Below are 16,918 nucleotides of genomic sequence, written 5' to 3' on the forward strand. Positions count from 1 at the left end.
TTTTTTTTTTTTTTTTTTTTTTTTTTTTAATTGATCGGTTTGCTTTGTTATTTTTATATAACACCTTTCCTAGCCCACAGTAGAAGTGCTTCAGTAGAGCTGGATCACGCACAGCAGTGGCCAAGCAGCACGTTGGGAGACTGGATACCCAAAGCACAGAGCTCTAAGCAGTAAGCAACTTGACAAGTCTGAGGCTCTGTCTCCAAGTAGTACACTGAATTCTGACAAGTTCCTAAGGAAAAACAGACCTCAACCTGTCAAGAGTGCTAAAATTCTAGGATGGAGAAAAGACACTTAACTTTTCATGCTCAAAGGTTAAGAAACACTGCCAAAACCAATGACTGATGCTGGTACAAGCAGGATAGAAATGAAATAGAGGAATAAAGAACTGAAAAGAATAGAGGACTTGTCATAACAGTGGGGGATTTAAATTCTGTAGTTGAGATTTTTTTTAGTTCAATTAGTATCAGTTTATCCAGTGCCATCTACTTAAAAACAACTAGCTGACCAAGTTTTGGAGTTAAAAGTGCATTTTCTCATGATAAATGAAATCAAATTATGTTTCCTTGCTATAAAAGGTACATAGGATTCAAAGGTTGCCTTGAATTACAACAACAAACTGTAGGTTACACATCTTCAAAAAGGTGTCTGGAGCAAAGCTTAGGCTGATGTAAAAGCCGTTGTAACTTTGAGAAGTTAATTAAGCTACTAAAAATCTGATTTATGTGAATATTCCTAGTAGAAGTAACAGACTCATTTGTTTTCTGCATATAAAACACACCCAAATTAACTTTATTTATTATTTTATGTACTAATTAGTGACACATAAGTCTCAAGTCCACACTAGATGTAAAATATGTATATGCCATTACAACAGCAGCCTTTGCAGACGGCAAATATTAAATCATTAAAAAATTATTACTCTTCAGTCATTAATGGCCAATCAACAGGAAACACAGTAAATGTGGCCTTCTGGTGCTATTTTTTCCTGCTGAAGAGTCATCTTTCGACAACTGACTTTATAAGCACTCAGCAGAAATGCACACAAGGCATCCAGAGCAATCAGCTCCCAGCAGGATCTACACCCACCTCAGAAGCCCCATGGGACTCCCTGGGAATTGTTTATAAAGTAAAGGATAAGACTGGAGGCTCTTTACAATAACAAGGGAGTTACAATGCAGTGGCCACTGCAGCACAAGGAGCTGGTGATGGATGGAGTATCATTCTTTCCCCAGTGACAAGTAAATGAGTCAGACACAATCTTACTTTTAATGCAGTTGTCCATTTGTAAGCTAACCTGAAAAATCTCTTGTGCAAAAAGCACAGCAGGCACATTAATAACCAGTCTTTTCACTTGCTGCATGTAATACCTGCATGGTTTTATGACGATTTAGGTGTTGGAATAACTTGCTTGCCACCACAGAGGCTCTGGCTATAGATACGGTCCCCAATTCTGCCAGGATCGTTCACTATATTTTACAGTGCTGTGTCAATTCTTGTTTGTATCAATGTTGCTGTCACTTTCTTTAAAACAAAGCTCCAGAAACTGTCAGATCAGACTGATTTTCTTGACATCCCCTGAATTTTCCTTCTTTTATTTTCCTTGCACTGTACTTGCTGTCGTCTCTCAATCGATTGTTTTCATTGCAGTTTCATGCCTTAGCTAGGGTTCACTCTGATGAAAAGGATAAAGCAAAATATATTTTTAAAAATAGCAATGTAGCAAGTGCAAAACAATTCAGGTGTCTCCTACAATGTTATTGTGCTGGGCCATCCTGATGGAAACCCACCATTTCTTTAGATCTCAACATCTTCCTGGGGCCCCCAGGAAAGTAATGCTTCAAAGAGTAACACACCCTATTTGCCTGCTGCATGCACCCAACTCCAGGGCTTTTCCCACATTACTTTAGCTTGGGTTCCTTTCTTACACTGTGTATTACCGCTCCCATTTTTCCACCAGTTTAAGTTGCATATGATTTGATTTTCTGCCATCCAGGACATGTTAGCTGAAGGGAAAGAACAGCATCATTGAAAGCTTCTTGCTTTCTAATGAGACTTTTGGTCTCTGGACCTAATCCTGTTGCCAGTGTTAGTGTCAGCATGTGGTTAGGGGTCAGGTGAATATACACTGTCTATATTTAATCACATTCTTTTAAAGTTTTCATTATCTTTTGTTGAAATCATTTTTAAACATCCTTATTTATTCATCCATAAATTTTATTTACTCACTTTAACTCCTCAAAAAAGTTTGATTCAAGTTAGGCCATTTATTATGATGATCTACCAAGAATACAAAAGAAAAATATTTAGAAATGGGACAAAGACACAAATTTCTCAAGGAAATAAAAGTTAAAAAAAAAAAAGCTTTGGGAATGTTTTCTGCGAAGCGTTAGAAGATCACAACCAGGCAGAATGAGCCTGGAGAATATAATAACCTCATGGTCTTAATTCAGTAAGGATTTCACTATACTTGAAAAGTAAATTACACCTCTTACATATGGATTCATAGCTACATATTTAAACCTTATCCCAGTACAGGTCTGTGCTATAAAAACTGAAATCAACTATTGATCCTACAAATAAAGTAGGTAAAATAGGTGACCTGCTCAGTACATTTATGGGACAGACTTCAAAATCAAAGAGTTTCATGGTAATACCAGATAATGAAAGTTCTGTTCAATCAAACATTGAGAATTCATTTGTCACCATTTTAATCTGCCAAAACATTGTGCTGCAATAATACACCCTAATTTTAGCATCTCTAGTTTAGCATCCTGATTTTAGGGTGGTTTCTGACACTCTCAGAAAGCCCCCTGTGATGTATTTCACTGGAGAAAAGGACGTCACTAATCTAAACATAAAAGAGATCTGTATGCAATATATAGACAGTGCTATATTTGCACACAAAACTTTTGATTCTTATGAATTCCCAAGTGAATGAGAGCACACACACTTCATAGTCACAGACAGGAATGCACATCACAAACTGTTCTCCGTCTCAAACAATATATAATTAAATTCAAACCCTCTCTTTGTACCTGCAAGAGTTGCCTTACAGAAATGCAGTGTGCACAGACTGCCTGTGAGCATATGCGAGTCAGACGTGTTTGCCAAAACCTAATGCCAAGGTTGATCTCTTTCTTCACGGCAGTTATGTTGGGGAACCATACTACACACATTGCCAGCATGAAAACAGATGTTTGCTTCGTGCCTAACTCATGTTTCCAACTATCAGCACTCCAGGGCCAGCTCCCAGCAAAGCCTGTCAAGAGTTTTACCATTGATCCCAGCAGGCAGGGAGAAGTTTGTCTACCTGGCCTGTACAGAAAAAATAACAGGAGAACTTTTCACTAGCCATCACCTCCATTAAGGCCAGAAAGCTATAGGCCCTTTCCTACATGCAAAAGTGACTTGAAAAAGAGGTCATCTGAGTACTTATATAGGAAACTCTGTGTCCTCTGTGCTGCTGAGGTGACAGTGCTTACTTACTCCTAAATAAGTATATAGATATTCTAAAGGATATTCACAGGCTGTGCTGGGAAAGGGAGGAATCAGCAAGAATATCTAGAGTAGTTAAAAGCCTTCATGATAAATTTCAAGAAGATAATAAATGACTTAGTACATCTAGTTTGAGCTTAATTGTCAAAACTGAAGAAACAATCGCCATGAGACCTTCAAACATGTTCTCAAGGGATAAGAGAACTGATAAATGTGAAAGCAAAGAAGTGCTAAATAATTAAAATCATACTATCAGCATGGAAGGTTATAGAATCGTGGAATGTTTTGGGTTGGAAGGGACCTTAAAAATCATAATTCCAACCTCTCCGCCATGGGCAGAGACACCTTCTACTAGAGCAGGTTTCCCAAAGCCTCACCTAACCTGGCCTTGAACACTTCCAGGGATGGGGCACCCACAGCTTCTCTGGGCAACTTTGTAGCCCCTTTAGGTACTGGAAGGTGGCATAAGGTCTCCCCAGAACCTTCTCTTTTTCATACTGAACCAACACCAGCCCTCTCAGCCTGTTTTCACAGGAGAGGTGCTCCAGCCCTCTGAGCATCTTTACAACCCTCCTCTGGACTCACTCCAACAGTTCCACATCCTGCCTCAGAACTGTGCGCAGCACTCCAGGTGGGTCTCACAAGAGCAGAGTAGAGGGACAGAATCACCTCCCTTGACCTGCTGGCCAGGCTGCTTTTGATGCAGCCCAGGCTATGGCTGTTTTTCTGGGCTGTCAGTGCATGTTGTGTTGAGCTTTTCACCCACCAACATCTTTGAGGAACCCCACTCCTCACTTGGACATTGGGCCATTCACCACAACTCTTCAAGTGCAATCATCCAGCCAAGTCGTTATCCATGAAGTGATCAAACCCATGCCTCTCCAGTTTAGAGACAATGATGTTGTGTGGGACTGTGTCAAATGCTTTGCACAAGCCCAGGTAGATTATGTCAGTCACTCTTCCATCATCCGTGACTGCTGCAACCCCATTGCAGAAGGCCACCAAATTTGTCAGGCATGATTTGTGGCAAAATAGGGGGGCTATATTTCCCTTTTTTCAGTCAGTGGGAACTTCACCTGACTAACCACAAATTCTCAAATATGATGGATGGTGGATTAGCAACTTCATCTGCCAGTTCCCTCAGGACCTGCAGATGTGTCTCATCAGGTCCTGTGGACCTGGTACACCTTCAGGTTCCTTAGATGGTCTTGAACCTGGTCTGCTACAGTGGGAGGTTCTACATTCTCTCAGTCCCTGCCTTTGCCTTCTACAGCTCAGGGAATGTGGCTGGAACTCCTGTTGCTGAAGATCAAGGCAAAAAAGTCATTAAATACCTCAGCCTTCTCCACATCCAGGGTAACCAGGTGTCCTTTTTATTTATGAAGAGGACCCACATTTTACCTAGTCTTCCTTTTATCACCAGTATATGTACTCATAGAAATGTTCCTTGTTGCGCTGGACATCCTTGGCCATTTTTAATTCCATCAGGTCTTTAGTTTTCCTAACCTGATCCTTGGATGTTTGAACAATCCCTCTGTATTCCTAACAGGCAACTTGTCCTTGTTTCTGCCCTTTGTAGGCTTCCCTTTGCTGTTTGAGTTTGTCCTTGTTCATCCATGCAAGTGTACTGGGATGCGTCACTCCCGAGCTTGGAGAAGGTGATCCTTGAACATTAAACAGCTTTCCTGGGCCACTCTTTGCTCCAGGGCTTTTTCCCATGGTTCTTTACCAAGCAGATTCCTGAAGAGGACAAGTCTGCTTTCCTGAAGTCCAGGGCTGTGAACTTGCTGCACACCCTTCTTGCTGCCTTCCACCATTTCCCAGAATCACAGAATCATCAGGATTGGAAGGGACCTCTGGAGATTATCCAGTTCAAACCCGTGCCTATTTGTCCATAGAGGGTCTCATCCACTCAGTCTTCCTGAGGCCGGGTGTCACATGTCCCTGCCCTCCCTTTAATCCCGGCCCAGAAGCTCTCAATCAGCTCCTCATCCCTCCTCAGGCAGAGTTCCATGCACTCCAGCTGGTCATGGACATGGAGCTGTAGCAGTTAACAGTGAACTGGGTGAGGCTTGGCAGTCTCTCAGTGACATCCTGATATGAGCCCCCAGTAAGCAACACTCCTCTCTAGAGGAAAGGAATGTCTTCATTCCTTTTTTGATCAATGAGGACTAAGTATTCAAGCTAAGACTAAACTGAATCCATTTACCATTTTTTGAAGAAGGAAGGTTATAGCCTTCATTTGAGCCTGATTTTTCTTGTATTTTGCCCCAAAGCTTAGTAGTGCAACTCTGCTGACTTGCTTAGAATCAAAGGTTTGTTTATCTGTTATGCATATGATAAAGAGAAAAGCTCAATTCTGCTTTGCTCAACTATTTCTGTTCTTCTTCATTTATACTAAAAGCATTCAGTAAGAAAAGAAAATCTGAAACACGAGGTTTAAAGGGAGAGGGATTCTTTTCCATCCTAGGAGTCAGAGGCACATAACAAACAAAACCAAATTGTTAAAGACTCTGTTCAAAGATGAGAAGCTGGGAATCTGTATTCTTAGCAGTGATCTTTGCTGTGCCCCTAACCTGCTGCATGGCATTGGTTAGGCCTTCAAAGCAGGGATAGTCTCTTCCCATGCATTTACATCTGGCACATCAAGACTTCCAAGGCTGTACTTAAATATATGTCTTCATAATTTTCTTTAATGGCAGCCTATAGACATACCTGCACTTTGAAAGCACTGCAGAGGGATTTACCCAGGCAGCCCCCATCAATTTCACTGGAAGACAGTTTCCTCCTGACATACCCGTTTGTAGTCTGGGTGTGTGCACATTAAAAAAGAGAAGTTGGATGAAGTAGTCAAAGCAGTATAACCCAGTATTGGTAGCTATTATGCAAAGAGACCACACCAGAGTCTTCACAAATGGATCACATAAGCATATAAGTGTCATGTAAGATATGAAGCAAGGATTACTCCGGATTTCCAGATATGTCAATCATACCAGTTGCACGGGTGGCACTCAGAAGTAAAACAGCACTCATCAGATGCAAGAGATTGAAGGAAATGGATCAGGAGTTCAGAGAGCTCATTGCTTACAGGAGCAGTTCAAGAGTTCATTATGCTCCTTAAAAGTCATCTTTATGAAAAGTGCCAGTTCCTTCAGTGGCTTCAATAGAACACCTGAAAGTAAGAAGCATTCTCTCAGGTCTAAAGCTGCTCAAACAGCAGATACAAACTGAACAACTTTCTTTCAAATGAAAGTCTAAGACTACAAACTATTTTGACTAAAGTCTGCATACCGCTGCTAATAGGTAGTTTTTCAAGTGCTTTATTCAATGCATGCTAACTAGGGATGATTTGGTTATTCCAACATGATTTGGTTATTCAGTTCTATACTATCAGGAAAAACTAGGTACAAAAGAAAAAAGCACCAACGAGGGAGTGATCTGTAAGCTCAAGTAGCCCCTTCCCCATTCATTTATCTGTAAAGGTGAGCAACCACTGCAGCAGTCTGTAACACTACAGTCAAATTATGTCCCAGGACTTCATCCAAGTTTGTTGAGGCAAAGTGTTAGAAAGCAACAAGTATAAGGGACCAAGTTCTAAACCTCACAAAATCAGATTAACAGGAATGTAGGAAGAGGAGCTGGGAAAGCAGCGTTGCTATTCAGCATCACAACAAAGAGTAACCTCTCCAGACAGCGATGGCTCAATAGATTACCAGTTGCAGCCTGCCTTTACTCATCTCACCTAGGCTGTATTCTTTTGAACTGTAACCTCAGGAAAAATAAATAAATTGTCCTGAGAGTGATCTAAACAGTAAAAGCAACTTCAGTGTGGAAAAAAAGAAAAATACCCTGAATCCGAATTGTACATTTTTTCCATTTAAATGTATTTGAAAGAAATTAATTCTGTGTTTCAAATACAGTGTTCTAAGACTTCCCCCACATTCCTGCTATACGAAGAATGGACAGAGAAAGTACATTTGTATTTATTTGGTTTAGATTCAAAGGATTTAAGATAAAGACTTGCATAATTTTATTTATTAAAAATATCAAGGCTGCAATTTCATTCTGGTAGTTCAGCTCAAACAAAAACAACAAAAAAAGAGACACTTCACTATCCAACCCTGAAATAGGAAAGCTGTTCTTATCACAAAAGACTTGGTAATTTATTTGCACGCCTCAATGAAAAAGAAGGAAGAAAAAGAATTTCATGTGAAATGCCAAAATATATCTGATTTCCCATCACTTGGCCTTGTAATTCTCCTGCAGTAGATAAAAATAAACTAGTCTATACCTGGGCTTGAACTTTTCAATGCATCCTAAAATATTAAGCTCATAAATCTCCTTTTGGGGCTTAGGCAGCTGTTAGGAGTATCATCAACTTTGAATTTTTGCAATTTATAAAACAACCAAAGAAATATAGGCCATGCAGTATTTTTTTGGATAGCTTTCTGTCCAGGAAGTTTGTGCCTCAGAAAGAGTGTGCTGTCAGCTGTGTATTGATATGGCAGTATAAAAACAGCCTCTGCATTACAACAGACCATTTACTACCTTTTAAGCTCTAAATTACGTGATATGCTTGTTTCAGAAATTATAGAAGACCTCATACATCACTGCTCTGTGGAGAAGGGGGTGAAGAGAGGAACACACAGCTGTCCTTCCCTCCAATTTGGTATTTCAATGACACCTTCTCTGCACATCACTCGAGGCTTGGAGGTCTCCAGGCACAGTGAACTGAAGGAGGTTTGCCTTGACCAGGCAGGAGACTCCTGAAAAAGCCCGTATGCCACTGCCTCCTATTGCTTCACCAGAGGTACATATTGTCTGCTGAGCTTGCACTTTCGTTTTATCACCATCTGCAGTTGTTGAACTAATGTATTCTTCCTCATCTCCCTTTCTCATGGAATAATTAAAAGAAGGAGAGAAGGAGAGGATGGAGGCGGAGCACTAGGCAGTTGAGTTCAGTGACTAATGGTACCAGAGTGAAGGAACCTGATTTGCTTTGTGACACTGCTACTGCCTCACTATACAACCTTAGGCAAGACACTGGATTCCTTTATGCCATAGCATTCTTATATTTAAATGAGATAAAATCGTCCTCTGTAGGATGCTTTAAGATCCTGGGAGGAGAGGCAAAATGTTGCCTGCATTCACTTGCCTTTTGGGATTCAACACAACCTTGCTTCAGATAGAGTTCAAGCACATAAGCATTTCAAACTTTTGAAACTTTGCTGGCAGTTTCTTGAGTTTGCAGAGAGACTAAAACAAAATTCCTGAGGCTTAAAGTGGAGATCCAACAATGTGAATTTCTAATGCCATCTCTTTAACCATGGATCTACTAGGTATATCCTCCCTACCAAAATCAAGTGTTTGCCTCCCTAATCTTAAGCTTACAATTACTGCCTCAGACCAAACTGCCAACATCTTCATTCTCTCTCTGGCAATGCTGCCTTGGGGGTTTCACTGGGGAGGCAGAGCCAGTTTTCCATACACAGATATGTGGTCACGGAAAGATGGAACGATCATCTTCCAATTTCATTGCACAAAGCCAAGCTTGGATGCTGGATAGATACAGGCAGTCAGACAAGTTGGAGCAGCTTGACGTGTGGGGAGCATAAGATGTTTCTTCACATCACACCCTGCTTTTCTTGAACTGTTCTTTGCCAGAAGAAAGTAGGTACAGACATTGTCACAGGAAACATATGTAAAACAAGATCAAAACTAAATGGGAAAGGCAAGGAATCACCAGTAAAGGCGTCAGACAATTTCTCATTGCTTCATTAACCCTTATGTTGCACCTGATTCTGCAAAAGACAATGAGGGTCTTAATTTCCAAGTTTCTGCTAGCCTGATGAAAGCAACAAGGCTTTTCTTTTCCTAGTTTTCTAGAGTTTTTTTTTAAAAATCTTGAACCTTCCATAGGCAAAGTTGAATCATAAGGTTACATTTCACACCTGATTCCTGTTCAACACCCTATCATTCTGGAGCAGTGTGAGCTGTCAGGTTTGCCCCAGAGTCCTGAAGACCCCCTTGGTTAAGGTCATTTTGTTCTCTCACAGGACTGCCACTGCTGGGCCCACCTTCCTCTGCCCTGGAGTGGATTATGCTTTTAGGCATAATAAATGCACTGAAAAAAAAGGCTGCATACTTCGGGAATAACCTTCCAGCAGCAAACGTCTTCTCTACACAAAGCACGGCAATCTAGCACTTCTGATACATCATGAGAGCAAAATGCCTTGCCTCTGGAATTGGCAGTGCCAGACTACCGTTGGACAGGAATACGCAACTTTAACGTAAGATGGCTGTGGTCAGGGAGCAAAATCCAGCCTATTACCAACACCCCTGTCTTGTGTGCCCGTGTTGCAACACGCAGTGGCCACCTCGGTTTGGAATCATTTAACCTGCAATAACACAGGAAAGGGACATTAGCGGCAAGCGCACCATCCGTGTGATCTTCAGCTCCAGGAATGCTGGCATTCGGTGGTCCCTCTGCCCACTTCCTCATGGGACAGGAGGCTGCACGTCAGAAACCACCACCGTAATTAGCTGCCTTACGCAGCCAGGGCAGAAGGCAGGCTTCCTTCCCCAGGACTAGTCTTTCCACGTAAATACGGGAGAAGCCGGCACAGCAGCTGCCCACACCGAGCCTGTTACTTTAGGGAAGAACAGGACGTTACGCTGCATAATTGTTAACTCGCTATTTTGTGTGCCCCAGCGTCACTGTTTCAAACAGCAGAGTTATAGTAGTTTGGCTACAATGCCACTACACTGTTCTGTTCCACTGACTGGAACGCAAAACTTATTCACACAAAAACCCTCTCCACACAGCACACCAGTTTTATTGGCTCTAAAACTCATCAGCCTCCAGGTCTGAGAAAGATTTCCCCCTTTACCCACTATAGTACACTTTTAGCCATGTAGAAAAGCCCAGGTCCGTGAACCCTGCAATGCAACTGCACCATGAGAATCAGTGCCACAACCCTGTGTTTTATTACCATTTTTTACATCTCCGCGTTTTAATCCGCACTCATAGACCGATCCTGTTCCCATCAAAGTACACAGCAAGCTCCCATTAAAATCTGGCTCAGCTAGTATTTTAATAACACTTAGACATTCCCGTCCTTTGCATATTTCATCTGCGAAGTGCTTTGCAAACATGAATTTCCTAATTACAGGCGGATGATTTACTAAAACTGGAAATTCCTCACTAGTTCTGGCTCTCCCTTTGAAGCTCCAGGATTCGCTCTTGTCCCTCGGCACTTTGGAAGATCCCCCGACGCCGCTCGCTCGCTCGCTCGTTCGCGGCAACGGCGGGGAGCGGGGAAAGACGACACGGAGACGACAGCGACCTACTCTCAAATTTGCGCACCACCGTGGATCTCGCGGTGTGATCCGCGGGGGCGCCCACGTGGGGAGAGGAAAGCCGGGAGGCGGTGGGACGCAGCGGACGGGACCGTGACGGGTCCGCAGCGCACCGGGCCGGCTCCGCCGGCCCCCCCGCCCCCGGCGGCCCCGCACCGGGCAGGAAGGGGTGGAGCGGCCGGGCGGGGTGCCGCGGGCGGGGAGGGGAGGGCCAGCATCCCGGCCGCGCTGAAGCTGGGCGGACGGGCTGCGCGCCGCCTCCCGTGAGCGTTGCCCATGGAGCGGCTGCCCGGCCAGCCCTGAGCCCGCGGCTCCGTCCGCCCGCCCCGCAGCCGCCCCTGATGGAGCCCGAGGAGCGGAAGATCTCGGTGTGGATCTGCCAGGAGGAGAAGCTGATCTCCGGGCTGTCCCGGCGGACCACCTGCTCGGACGTGGTGCGGGTGCTGCTGGAGGACAGCCACCACCGGCGGCAGCGCCCGGCGCCGCCCGAGCCCGGCGGCGGGATGCTGTCGGGGCCACCGCACTCCTACTGCATCGTGGAGAAGTGGCGCGGCTTCGAGCGGATCCTGCCCAACAAGACGAAGATCCTGCGACTCTGGGTGGCGTGGGGGGACGAGCAGGAGAACGTGCGCTTCGTGCTGGTGCGCAGCGAGGCCTCCCTGCCCAACGCGGGTCCGCGCAGCGCCGAGGCGCGGGTGGTGCTGAGCAAGGAGCGCCCCGGCCGCGGCTTGGGGGCGGCCCGCGCCAGTCTGGCACTCACGCAGGAGCGGCAGCGCCGGGTGGTGCGGAAAGCCTTCCGCAAGCTGGCCAAGATCAACAAGAAGCGGCAACAGCCGCTGGCCCGGGAAGCCTCGTCGGCGGAGAGGATGGAGACGCTGGTGCACCTGGTGCTCTCGCAGGACCACACCATCCGTCAGCAGATCCAGCGGCTCCGCGAGCTGGACCGGGAGATCGACAGGTACGAGGCTAAGATCCACCTGGACCGCATGAAGCGGCACGGCGTCAACTACGTGCAGGACACCTACCTGGTGGGCGCCGGGGAGCCGGAGCCGGGCCAGCCCCCCGCCGGCCGCCCCGAGGAGGACTATGCCAGGAAGTGCGAGGAGGTGCTGCAGCTGCAGGAGCAGAGGGCGCAGCAGGAGGAGCTGCTGGAGCACCTGGCCGCCGAGATCCAGGAGGAGCTCAACGAGCGCTGGATGAAGCGGCGGCGGGAGGAGCTGGAGCTGGCGGCGGGACCCGGCCTGGCCGACACGGACTGCGACACCACGGAGCTGAGCGGCGGCGGCGAGGGCGAGCTGCACCTGGAACACGAGCGGGTCAAGACCCAGCTGAGCACCAGCCTCTACATCGGCCTCAAGCTCAGCACGGACCTGGAGGCCGTCAAGACCGACCTGGACTGCACGCAGCGGGCGTGGGAGGACAAGGAGCGGGAGCTGCAGCGCCTGCTGGAGACGCTGGGCACCCTGGACGTGGCGGAGGCGCCGGCGGAGTCCCGCGGGGCGGCGGGCGGGGGGCGGCCGGCGGCGGCCCCGGGAGGTGGCTGGGTGGAGCTGCGCAAGGACCGCGCCGACAACGACGAGGATTCGGACACGGGACTGAGCTCCATGCACAGCCAGGACTCGGACTCAGTGCCCGTCTGCGAGTCCCTCGTGTAGCGCCCGCCCGGCCGCGGCCTCGCCGGGCAGCGCGGCACAAGCGGAGCGGGGCTGCCGGGCATAGGGCGCTGTAGGGCTGCGGGCAGGTCTGGGGCAGGCGAGGAAACTCCCGGCATAGGAGGCAGTCGGGCAGAGGAAACATTTTAATTTGAGCTCTGGAGTTTGGGCTTGTTCTGACTAGTCGTCCGCGGGCAGCGTTTAGGCTGGCTCGCCGGTACTTTTATCCGAGGAAGAGAAACCCGCAGCGTGTTTGTGTTTCGTTCACGTCTGGGATTGCTCGCTCCTTAAATCTTCCTGCTTGCTTCCCCCCGAAGCTTTTCTTGCCAGGCCTTTTAATCCCAGGGCTCCCCACGAACTCCCCACTGTAGCACAGCCTGCTCCGGGTAAGCTCTTCACGAGCAAAAGGCCGGGATGTGAGCTCCAGAGCGGGAATCTGTATTTCCCGAAAAGGTTCTTGGCAGTGCAGAGGCAGATGGTGGGTTATAGTGCCTGTCATTTACAAACACACCCGACTCCTTTACAGGCAAAAAGTCACTGAGACTAAAGCTGCTGATCATGTAAACACTACGGAGGAAAAGAGGTGTCAGTACTACCGACACTGGGATCTCCCAGGGCGCAAGCTTTTGGAAGGTACTGCAGTTCCTTTTGGCAACAGAAAGGGGTGATAAATCACTTCCTTTTTTTTTTTTTTTTAAGAACAAACTAAATCAAAATATAGGTTGACATGCTGTATTAACTCTGCTCTGTGTAGTGCTTTTCTTTATGCATAGATAAGAGTGCTTTGTTTAAAGGCATACTAAGAAATCTGTTAGTATCAATGTTCATTTGACAGTCATTGAAAGTAATTAACAGTTGCCTGTATGTACACAGCCTTCAACTACATTTTTTCACTAGGCTAGCTGATCTTTGGCTGAGCTTGGTTGTAGATAAAGAAAGTACAGAATCAGTTTGAGCTACCATTTTTAATAATGTAGTTCGTATCAGGCCAAGAAATGCAATGATAAAAGCATGACTCAAGCCATACCTGCACTACAGCTTAATCTTTTCAGTTATTCCAGTAACAATAAAAAAAAAAGGCAGCATCAGCTGTAACATGCATTTCACTTAACTGCCAAATCTTCCTCTGCAGCTTAACTCTTGCCGAAAATATATGATCTGCTCTTACAAAAGAGACATTAAGGATTCTTGTATTCCAGAGTAATTGCAGAAACAGTTTAAGCAGTGAGAGACCAGAGAATGTTGAGTCAGGTCTGACTGATGGTGTGAACTTTTTAAAACTTGTGAGGTTATTATTTATGTAAGGTTATTTATAAAAGTTTTCATTTAACAATAAGAAATTATAAAAAGGGTTACACCAATAGACTAGTTCTTTATTTTCATTAAAAACCTTGCAGCCTGCTCACCCAAAGACTGTGTTCCACTTTTGCAGTGTTCTTGCTGGTAGGAATTCTGATAGACATCAGAAAAGTAGACTCCGCAACAACTCAGTTTGAAAGCAATGGGAGAAATACTGTCTGTGGATTTGCAGAGGCTGTGGAATTTTCTATATCCTATGATTCTTGATAAATGTTATTCCACTGAATGGGTCTCAGTTATAACAAACTATGGTTTATTTTAAACACTGATTATATAATTGTTTTTCATATTTTAGTCAACCTTGGAAAATATTTAAGAACCTATTTTTAGAGCTAATAAAACACTTGATAAGGCTAAATAAGTGTTCCCAATTGAGTGTGATTGAAAAAAAAAATCTATCAGGACCGGGATTCTGTTGTTATTTTGTCTGCAAAGCAAGTAGCAGTGCACAGCCCTCAGATTTAGTCAGTGCAGGGGTAGTGTAGCGGCATTTGGAAGCACTAGCACATGCCCAGAGTGAGGGAGAGCTGACGAATAAGTTGGGGGTGCAGGAGTTGGTAGTTGCCCTGCACTGTTTTTAACCAGTGCGGATGTAATGGAGAGGTGATACCAGTACCTGGTGACAGCTTCCCCAGGGACTGATGGAAGCAACAAATCTGGATTTATTATGTAAGCTCTCCCATTAGCCACACAAAGCAAATAAAAAGTAAGCGCATTACAGAAATAAGCTGCAACAGGCCATACATCATTAGACTACTGATAGAGGTGTCAGGGATTTCATGAAGCATGAGGTGAAGGAAGCCAGAAAATTCAAAGTTGCAAAGCAAAGTCTGCCTACTCAGCCAGGAAAAGCCTTAAAACCAGGGCAAGCCCACTTTTGCTCCAGGTTGCTGAGGGCCAGGCTTGCAGGGCACCGTGTAGTGCTTGCTCTTGGCTTCCCAAATTAGATGCAGTAGATCACAACCCTGCTGAGCTGCTGGTCCCTGTCCCTTGAAGGATAGGGATGAGAATGCTGCAGGTAGCACTGTAGTCTCAAGGTTTTGGTGGGAGCTACAGTGAATTCCTAGGAGCACATATATGATTGTGTTCCTATACTGTGCAGGTGAAATTGGGTGAATTTATTTGACATTCAAACAGTTACAAATGCAATTGCAACAGGCTTACAGACTGAATTCAAACATCTTCACAAATCCGTATCACTCTCAAACCATTATTAAAACATTATTATAGAAGAGGAAATCACTGTTTGCATTGGACCAGGTACCTGTCCCTTCCCGTCTTCTGGGCTTGTATATCCTCACTTAGATAATAGAGACAAGCCACAGGATGCTTGGCTTTGACAGGGAATTTGGCTCTGGGGTTTTGCTGGGCACATAGCCAAGGGTTAGGAGAGCTGATTCAGAATCATAGGTAGAAGGGCAGGATTTTTATCTTCTTTCCAGTTCTGGGAGAATGGGAGAGAGAGAGAGCAGCAGAAAAAAACCCTGACCAACATCATGACACAAGTCTACCTTCCGGCACCACCAAGAGAGGGGAAGGCTCCAACAAACACAAGGTTTTTTTTTTCATACTTTTCTATCTTTCAGAGTCAAATCTAATCTTTCTCTCATCCTAAGAACAGAGAGATACAGATAACCATGAATTAAATAAAAAGCTAACAGCATTATGAACTATTTATATAAATCTCTTTATAGTACCAGGTTGCCCTATTTATTCAAAACTCTAACTGCTTCTCCAAGGAACCATCAAGGACTGAGGTCACCAGGCCTTTCTCAGACACAATACCTACTGAAATCAAAGAGTTTTGTCCAGGAGGTATAATCAGAGTAGCATCAGGCCTTAGTTTCAGGCACCCTTTACACAAACTTTACCAAGCCCTACTACACAAGTGCTGTCTGTTGCTGCCCTTGGACATATTTTTTCTGACCCCTTTCTTTTGTTCTATACAGGAGCCTATGGGACTAGTGAACCAGGGTCAGAAAAAAACTGATGAGCTTCAATTTAGATGAACCTGAAGTGGCTCAATATACAGTCACACAAATGCTTCTGCCTATGACCTGGTACAGTGGTGAAAATGAGAAATGGAAGGCCCTTGGAAAGGTGGAACTGATACTTTCAGCAATGGGCACTGTTTTATGCTGACTTACATGCTGGCAAAAGCTTTGGTCAGCCTGTAAATATCCCCCCACTCACAGTCTAAAAGAAGGTTGAGAAGTGGAAAATTAGGACTGGAGCTGAAAATTCCTTGACATCAATTACACTCACCTATGTTAAACCTCAAATAAGTCAAATAGTCCAGCTTTTAACCTTGACCTTGTTTCAGAAACTCACTATCAAACAATATTATCGGAATGAAAAATCTGTGTCAAATTTGATATATTTCTAGTTCTTAGTACGTATAAGAGATCTGCCAGTTTGAATAAGCACTTTGTAGGGATGTCATTTGATGCTTTAAAGGGGGAGGGAAGAGGAAAGGCAAATACATTTACTGTAATGAACACCAATGACACGCAAAATGAATGACCTATTAATTATTGCCATATATTCTGAAAGAGCATGTAGGCAGCCAAATCAGAGTCTGGCTGATTTACAGTGACAAATCCTTTTCCAAAGAACCTGCAGTCTTGGTTTCAGACAAGACACAGTCAAAGGAGGGAAGCAAGTAAGTGGGTGTGAGAGAAGGAAAAAATGTCATCAAGCTTTCTTATTGACTGCTTGCATGAAACATACATTCCAGGTTTACTTTAAAAATAGTCTGTGTGCCTATGTCTGGAGACACACGTGCAGAGATCGACCTCCCTACCAAATTCTACACATCTTTGCTTTTCTCCCCCTCCTTTCATTTGCACTGAGCTGGGACTGTAGCTTAATACATGAAAAGAGCAACAGAGGCCTTGAAATAAAATAACAGGTCTGTTGAGCTCTGCTGGTTAACGAGTTGAAATACAAGCCATTGTGGATTGTTGGGAGCAGTTGTCCTTTGAAGTCACTTGATATTGTTGCTCCTGAGCTGGCACACAAGGTTTAAAGAAATGAGCATCACAGAGGGC

At 44.9% G+C, this 16,918-nt stretch overlaps 1 protein-coding gene across 1 annotated transcript; it reads left to right on the plus strand.

Annotated features, from left to right (window-relative positions):
* Nucleotides 1-11,165: 11,165 nt before the first annotated feature.
* Nucleotides 11,166-14,226, plus strand: RASSF10 (Ras association domain family member 10). Its single transcript, XM_027881780.1, has one exon. The coding sequence runs from the start codon at nt 11,199-11,201 to the stop codon at nt 12,510-12,512; it is 1,314 nt and encodes a 437-aa protein (XP_027737581.1). The 5' UTR covers nt 11,166-11,198; the 3' UTR covers nt 12,513-14,226.
* Nucleotides 14,227-16,918: the final 2,692 nt, after the last annotated feature.

This window comes from Empidonax traillii, unplaced genomic scaffold (genome assembly GCF_003031625.1).
Source record: "Empidonax traillii isolate 1590-97213 ecotype Southwest subspecies unplaced genomic scaffold, ASM303162v1 scaffold95:size1152806, whole genome shotgun sequence".
In the NCBI taxonomy this organism is placed as follows: Eukaryota; Metazoa; Chordata; class Aves; order Passeriformes; family Tyrannidae; genus Empidonax; species Empidonax traillii.

Bases quoted from the DNA above. Each gene is read 5' to 3' on its own strand.
- RASSF10 (XM_027881780.1), top strand. From the start codon at position 11,199: ATGGAGCCCGAGGAGCGGAAGATCTCGGTGTGGATCTGCCAGGAGGAG.